This window comes from Leuciscus leuciscus (genome assembly GCF_965113295.1).
Source record: "Leuciscus leuciscus genome assembly, chromosome: 13".
Lineage (NCBI taxonomy): Eukaryota > Metazoa > Chordata > Actinopteri > Cypriniformes > Leuciscidae > Leuciscus > Leuciscus leuciscus.
The window spans coordinates 277,501-285,000 of record NC_138737.1 but is presented as its reverse complement, the minus strand read 5'-3'; the positions used below and the strand labels follow the sequence as shown (position 1 = coordinate 285,000).

Sequence of the window (7,500 nt, the reverse complement as noted above, 5' to 3'; positions counted from 1 at the left end):
TTGCCGTGATATTTTCCTCTAATTCTCAAGGCGGTGCTTTTGGCAGACTCCAGGGGTGTGTGAAACGTTTAATAAAATGGAAATGATGGTTTAAAAATATATTAGCACTGTTTCAAAGATTCTAACGATTAAAAACATTAATCTGTCAAACTCTGAACGTTTGTGAATGAATAAAGGCTCCAGACAGGCAGATTTCCGCTCTTTATTCGTCTCGTTTCTATTTTAATCCCATCAAACGATATCAAAGTAAATCCAGTAAACGAGCAGATCCTCTGTTTCTCAGAAGACTCTGCCGGAGCCTGTTGTTCATCCACAAGATTGATTTGTTTTCAGTCGAGTCGCTGTGGTAATTCATCTTAATCATATTAATGGTATGATATCAGTTAATGGGAATATTTCTGGTTCTTGATCTGTTGATCTGATGACATTCAGAGAGTCTCCATTTCTCCAGGTTTTATCCTCTTTATGGCTCTTTGAAGTCGAGCAACAGTACATTACGGTTAGAGAGGATCTTCAAAGGTTTTCTGAGTGCTGGCGCTGATCTCCTCATCCTCACAGATCTTTACCCTTCAGGACATCCACACTGCAAACACAGGAGCTTCTTCCTCAGTCTCGTTTTCCAGCACAAATATCTAAACACTCTTAAATCAAGATACATTTACTACCTAAATACTTAAGACATTTATTAATTAAGTCTGGAAAATCCTCAAAATTAGGAGAGTTTGTGCTTGGGGTCAGAAAACAAGATTTTGCTGCTTCTCCAGTAAACGTAAGAATGTTTGGATATTTGTGCAAGAAAATTAGATAAAAATATAATTTGTTTTGCCGTGTGTTAGTTCAGGTCAGCTGATCATGTTCCATGCTTTGATAAATAAACTGTATGTAACGGTAACGGTTATGTTAACAGCTCTAGATACTGTACTCATAGTTCTTTTCATGAAGGAAGACTCTTTTTTCCAACATGAAAATGGATCCGTTAGAGCCGTGTCATTTCTCAGGGGTATCGTACAGTAGACGCATGAAAGAGACGCTTTAAAACTTCAAACAGACTGAGAGGAAGAGCCTCTCCTGAGAACCACAATGAGAGTGAAGTTAAAAAGAAAGAAGCGCCCCTTAGATCTTCCCTTTAGAAAAACCAGATGTGTGACGGCATTTTGTCATCTTAGAGAGAGACTCCTTTAGAACGCCCGAGATAAGAGGAGTGTGTAGCCAAGGCCATCAGAGTTATAAACCAATATTCACCAGTCCATTAAATGTCTCGAGCTCTAAATAGTGATGGATGGCTGTATCACACGTTTATGGGTTTGTAACAAATGTACAACATTGAATTTATATGCCTCTGTGGGAACATAGCAGCACTTTTCCTCCTGTGTGGATTTTAAATGGTTGATCTGCTGAGAGATTCATGTAGGCTAATTCATCAGCAATAGAATAATAGCCCTGTTTACACCTGGTATTAAGATGCGTTTTGGTCGATCGGATCACAAGGCGAATTCATCAGCAATAGAATAAAGTAGATTAAGATATCTCCCTAATGTGGAAACCAGATTTAGCATTCCAGCGCTCTCTCACACCTCTGCACGACAATGAAAATGATCTTTTGGTGTTCGAATAAATGCATATTAAGATGCGTTTTGGTCGATCGGATCACAAGTAGATGAGAGAGACACATACCCGTTTACACTTGGTGTTTTAATCCGTCTCTTTTGTCCACTTTCAGAAGATGGTTTTGTCCACTTCTGTCCTGATATCTTCGAGGGGAGGGTTTATGGGCTTCAGATCTTTCAATCTAATGTACAAAATGTAATTTACACATGAACGCAACCGGAGATGACAGAAAAACACACACAGCTTTCGTTTCCGCTCAGCCGCAAGACCAGCCGAACACTGTGAGTGTGTGTGTTAGAGATCAGGAATGGTGACAGAACATTGTTAGTACGTTTTTCATCTTTAAACAAAATTTGGACCTTCACCCAACAGTTTAAATCCCGTCTCGATGGCGCACTTCCTATAATGTTTACGCATTAGGTCAGTAGGTGGAGAGTAGGCGGTTTGTGGCTGTTGGACCTCACCTACACTATGAAAGCAATCTGGTCGATTGCGTTTTCAACTACCTCTGGAAGTGGATAAAAGTGGACAAGCCCAAAACGTTTTAGACGCTGTTTACACCTGTATTTAGCATCGTGTACTTGTGATCCGATCGACCAAAACGCTTCTTAATACCAGCTGTAAACAGGGCCTCTGTCTCCTTCAGAGATCAAGACAGCAGTTTTATCTGTATTTATATAGAAGATTACATTTAGTCATTTAGATTAATCCAACAGACTTCAAATCCCCATTTTTAAAGGGATACTTTACCGTTTTTTCATATTAAACTATGTTATTCCCTTAACTAAGACGAGTTGATACATACCTCTCTCGTCTCAGTGCGTGCACTAAATCCCTCTGTCTTGCGGCGAAACTTTGTTAGCCCAGTTCATTTAATATGGGCCAAGCAGAGAAGCTACCAAACACCTCCACGTTTTCCCTATTTAAATACAGTTACTCGCGAAGTGTAACTCGACCTAGAACGGTGACACAAAACAAAACGTTGCGCTTTTCTAAGCATGTAAAATGGATAACTATTTTGTATGGCGGAATACCATAGCAAGTGCTTGTAAGCACTTCGACTTGGCGCAGTAATATCTTCACTCGTGAAAAATCCTCTCACCGGCCCCCGCTCCCTCTAGTGAAGATATTACTGCGCCAAGTCGAAGTGCTTACAAGCACTTGCTATGGTATTCCGCCATACAAAATAGTTATCCATTTTACACGCTTAGAAAAGCGCAACGTTTTGTTTTGTGTCACCGTCCTAGGTCGAGTTACACTTCGCGAGTAACTGTATTTAAATAGGGAAAACGTGGAGGTGTTTGGTAGCTTCTCTGCTTGGACCATATTAAATGAACTGGGCTAACAAAGTTTCGCCGCAAGACAGAGGGATTTAGTGCACGCACTGAGACGAGAGAGGTATATATCAACTCGTCTTAGTTAAGGGAATAACATAGTTTAATATGAAAAAACGGTAAAGTATCCCTTTAACATGCACTGGTGTGCAGCACTTAAAGGTGTGGTCACATTAGCAACATTTCAGTTAAATTTCACAGACCTTTCCCAAGATTGAGTCCCGGCTCACTGACCTTTCCCGAGATTGAGTCCCGGCTCACAGACCTTTCCCGAGATTGAGTCCCAGTTTACAGATCTTTCCCGAAATTGAGTCCCGGCTCACAGACCTTTCCCGAGATTGAGTCCCGGCTCACAGATCTTTCCCCAGATTGAGTCCCGGCTCACAGATCTTTCCCGAGATTGAGTCCCGGCTCACAGATCTTTTCCTGAGATTGAGTCCCGGCTCACAGATCTTTTCCGAGATTGAGTCCCAGCTCACAGACCTTTCCCTTTCCTGAGATCGAGTCCCAGTTTATAGACCTTTCCCGAGATTGAGTCCCAGTTTACAGATCTTTCCCGAGATTGAGTCCCGGCTCATAGACCTTCCCCGACATTGAGTCCCGGCTCACAGATCTTTCCCAAGATTGAGTCCCGGCTCACAGACCTTTCCCAAGATTAAGTCCCGGCTCACAGACCTTTCCCGAGATTGAGTCCCGGCTCACAGACCTTTCCCGAGATTGAGTCCCGGCTCACAGACCTTTCCCAAGATTGTGTCCCAGCTCACAGACCTTTCCCGAGATTGAGTCCCGGCTCACAGATCTTTCCCGATCCTGCCCCCCTTAATCTTAAGCTTTGTCTACTCTACGCTATCCTATTACAATAAAGGCAAAAACGGCAATTAAAATAAAAAAAATAAAAAAATAAAATTAGATTATGTTAAAACCCTAACATATTAAACCATTGTGAATCTCTCTTCGCAGGGGTGATCCGTGAGACGTACCACCGAGACCGGGATCAGATGGTTCCAGTGACGCTTCTGGCCATCGCCGTCATCCTCGCCTTCGCCATGGGCGCCATCTTCTCTGGCATCGTCGTCTACTGCGTGTGCGACCACCACCGCCGGCGTGACTTTGAGCTGCCTGGCCGCAAAGACAAGGACTCTGTTCAGTCCAGACGAGGCTCCATGAACAGTGTCACCAAGCTGACAGGGCTGTTTGAGATGCAAGCCAAGGATGGCCGGCCTGAAGCCATTCTGACTCCGCTCATGCACAACGGCCGTCTGACTAACGGCAAGATGCTGATTAAAGCTGACCAGCACCCAGATCTGAGCGCCCTGCCCACGCCCGAGTCCACGCCCATGCAGCCGCGCCGCAAGCCCAGTCGGGGCAGCCGCGAGTGGGAGCGCAACCAGAACCTGATCAACGCCTGCACCAAAGACTTGACTTCCATGGTCACTCCGGTCATCCCGACGGATCTGCCGCTTCGGGCGTCTCCGGGCCACATCTCCAGCGTGGTGGTTCTGCCTTTGACTCAAGCTTACCAGCACGAGTACGTGGAGCAGCCCCACCGCGGAGACTTCGCAGATGACCAGGGTGCCACTCTCGAGTACAAGTCCCTCAAGAGCCCGTGTCACGGTCTCGGTCTGGCGGAGGTCGAGGGAGCTCCTCCTCGTGTCCCCCAGCGAGAGGCGTCTCTGGTGCTCCCGCCCGCCGTCCCACAGATGGGCAAGAGGCTCGACGTGCATTCGTCCATGTACGGGCGAGGCTACCCCATGAGCTCGGGCCTCAAGAAACAGCACAACACCAACTCGTCCAACTCATCCCACATGTCCAGGAACCACAGCTTCCGTGTGGAGACGCCTCCACCCGCCCCGCAGCGAGTGGACTCCATGCACGTCACCTCTCCGGTCCTCAGCCTGACCCGTCACCCCAGCCTGAGCTCGTACGGGTCTCTGCCTCGCTGCGGATCCCGGCAGCTCAAGCCCGACGTCCCTCCCAAACCGGCACTGGTGTCCCTTTCCACGAAAATCAAATCCGGTGACTCCTGCACATAATGCGGGATTAAAGACGGGGAACAGTAAAGTGTGTCTGCTTTGTACAGCTATGTACAGGAAATGCAACTCACTTTTTCCTTTCTTTTGTTTTTGTATATTTTTTAATGTCGAGCTCAGGCTGATAGTGTCCGTTCCAAGAGGGCAAACATCTGCTCCCGGAAAGAGGAACTCTTAAAGGTTTCGCCAGCGCTGTGTTGCAGCTGATGTTTGTTTTCTGCCAAAAGCACATCGGAGACAGGCGGAATTGTTCAGTCGTGAAGCTGCGAGACGCCCCGGTTATCAAGCACTTGAACAAGTTCAGACTGGAGTTTACAAGGGAAAACTGTGAAACGCCGCCGCCTGTCTCAGTGTTACTGTTACTGGACAAAGCAATCGAGTTCTGCCTTCGTGCAAGAGTTCAAAACGTCTACTGAAACTGATGACTAAATAACACGTGACTGTTAATACTAACAGCAGGTTGTATTTATTTTTTAATAAAGTGCTTTGCAGAAAGAGCATCTCTTTTAGGCTCAAACGAGATGTAAATGATCTTTTTAATTTGAATTAATCAAGTGTGAAATTATTTAAAGTCATTAAACTGGAGCCAGCACTTCTGTCCACTAACTCTTCAGACGTTGCTAAGCAAACTCAGAGACCACGGAAGCCTCCGTATGGAAGGAATATTCCTCGAGCCGTGCCAGAGGGGCTTGTGGGTAAAGCTTACAGCCCACAGAAGGAACTCCTGAATCTCAACTCTTCATCTCGTTCATCACCTGCTGAAAGCCACCGGTCGATCACCGAGTGCCATTCTCGCTCGCGTCTGCGTGACGTGAAGCAAAGTAAAGGATGAGCCGTACTTAAGACGCTTGGTTTATGCTTTCAAACGTATCGTTTTCTCGTCCTGTCCACACACACACACACACACACACACACACACACACACACACACAAACAAACAGGCCTTTTGTTGAAGCATTTCATTTTCAAACATGCCTGTTTTTCTCCTTCCACCTGTAAATTTGTGCCTTACACCCCTGAGTAGTGAAGCGTTTGTTAGCTGTTAACTGTCGTAGTTCTTATAATGACATTTTTTCCCTCATTTGATTAAAAAAAGAAACAAAAAAACAACGTAATTGAAGAATGTAGGTGTTGTCGTTGTCGACTCTGGTCCCCGTTGCTAACCACAAAATGACTTTGTGCTTGATTTCTGATTGTGCCAATGAAACGTAGGAGTCGGCCCTCTTGTTGTGCTGGAAGAATGTTGTTTTTTGCTTTGATTTTGTTTCGTTCGTCCTTTTTTTTAATTACTTTTCACAAAGTCAAGATGATGTTTTTACACTGTTTGTAGTTGAATTGATGTGTATCTGTGGATCCGGCTGCTTCAAGGCAATAAGAGAAAAACACATGAACGAATCAGATATGATGTTTCTCCCAAACACACACAAGCTTTCTAATGTATATGATCAAACACAGTTTTTAGGCAGTGAATACAGGCTGGCTCCTGTGTAGATATGCACTCCAATAATATTAGGAAACAGATTAATGTTTTCAATGTTTGTGACAGATTCCGATTAATATAATTTTCTAGATCTATCGTTGTGATGTAATATGAGGGACTGTTATTTAACTATTTTGACACACGTTTTATTGAACTTGGCGTCCAGGAATCTCTAGTTTCGGCTTTGTAGATGTTGAACTCACTTGTCGTCGCAGCCCCGTCTGAGACGACTCTAAATCGTGCCGTCTGAATATGTAATCGCTCCGGCCGTAGTGAACGGAGATCACGATTCCCGTGCTGGTGCCTTTGGACTCTGGAAGTGGAGTTTGTACTCTTGTTTGCTATGGTTTCGTCACCGGCCCTCTCCCACATCTGATTCACAGCTAAATGTATGTTGTAAAGAAATTCTCTTTAATAAATGGAAAAAGTAATAAAAACATTTCAGATTCTTGTCACAGAGCTTGTGTTGTTTGTCATAGTCTTCGCAGCCAACCAAAACGTTGCTTTTTAAATGTTTTAAAACCTTTGCTGATGATGTTCCACTGTATGATTTGTGGGAGATTTTCACCATACTTAGGTTGAACCAAGTGTCCCTGACACCTGAAAATATTATACTCAGGTGAGGTCAATATTCTCAACACATTCACACACATTCTTCAAACGCCTAAGAGTAGCTATTCTGACCGCATAGAATAAAAGTATAGTTACCTGACCGTAATCTAAGAGTCTCACGCCGAGTCGAACGACGTCTCGCCCTCTTCCGACACTAACCCTCGGGAATAGGGTCTTTAGTGTCTCACTAACCCTGTTAACTTGCTCCACTAACTAACTTACAGCACAGCAATAATAACCAGACAGACTTCAGCAAATGTCCTTTACATGCTTTAATCACGACCTCAGAGAATCTCTCTCAGACAGAAGAATACATCAGATTTGTATAGGATAGAGACGTACGTATATAACAGTAAGATTAATGTGACATCATGGTCACCTTCCTTCAATATGATTGGTTTAATCTGTGAAAAACAATTCACCCGCTGTTACTGAT

The 7,500-nt window shown here is 44.5% G+C and overlaps 2 protein-coding genes across 4 annotated transcripts in view; one reads left to right on the top strand and one right to left on the bottom strand.

Moving 5' to 3' along the window:
• sema6a (sema domain, transmembrane domain (TM), and cytoplasmic domain, (semaphorin) 6A) overlaps nucleotides 1-6,909 on the top strand; it is an 82,583-nt gene extending 75,674 nt beyond the window's left edge. For all 3 annotated transcript variants that reach the window (XM_082187451.1, XM_082187449.1, XM_082187450.1), the window contains one exon: nucleotides 3,903-6,909. In XM_082187451.1, the coding sequence (XP_082043577.1) occupies nucleotides 3,903-4,975 (1,073 nt within the window). In that variant the 3' untranslated portion in view covers nucleotides 4,976-6,909. The remainder of the gene's footprint in view (nucleotides 1-3,902) is intronic.
• commd10 (COMM domain containing 10) overlaps nucleotides 1-7,500 on the bottom strand; it is a 62,132-nt gene that overhangs the window by 5,749 nt on the left and 48,883 nt on the right. The window lies entirely within an intron of this gene.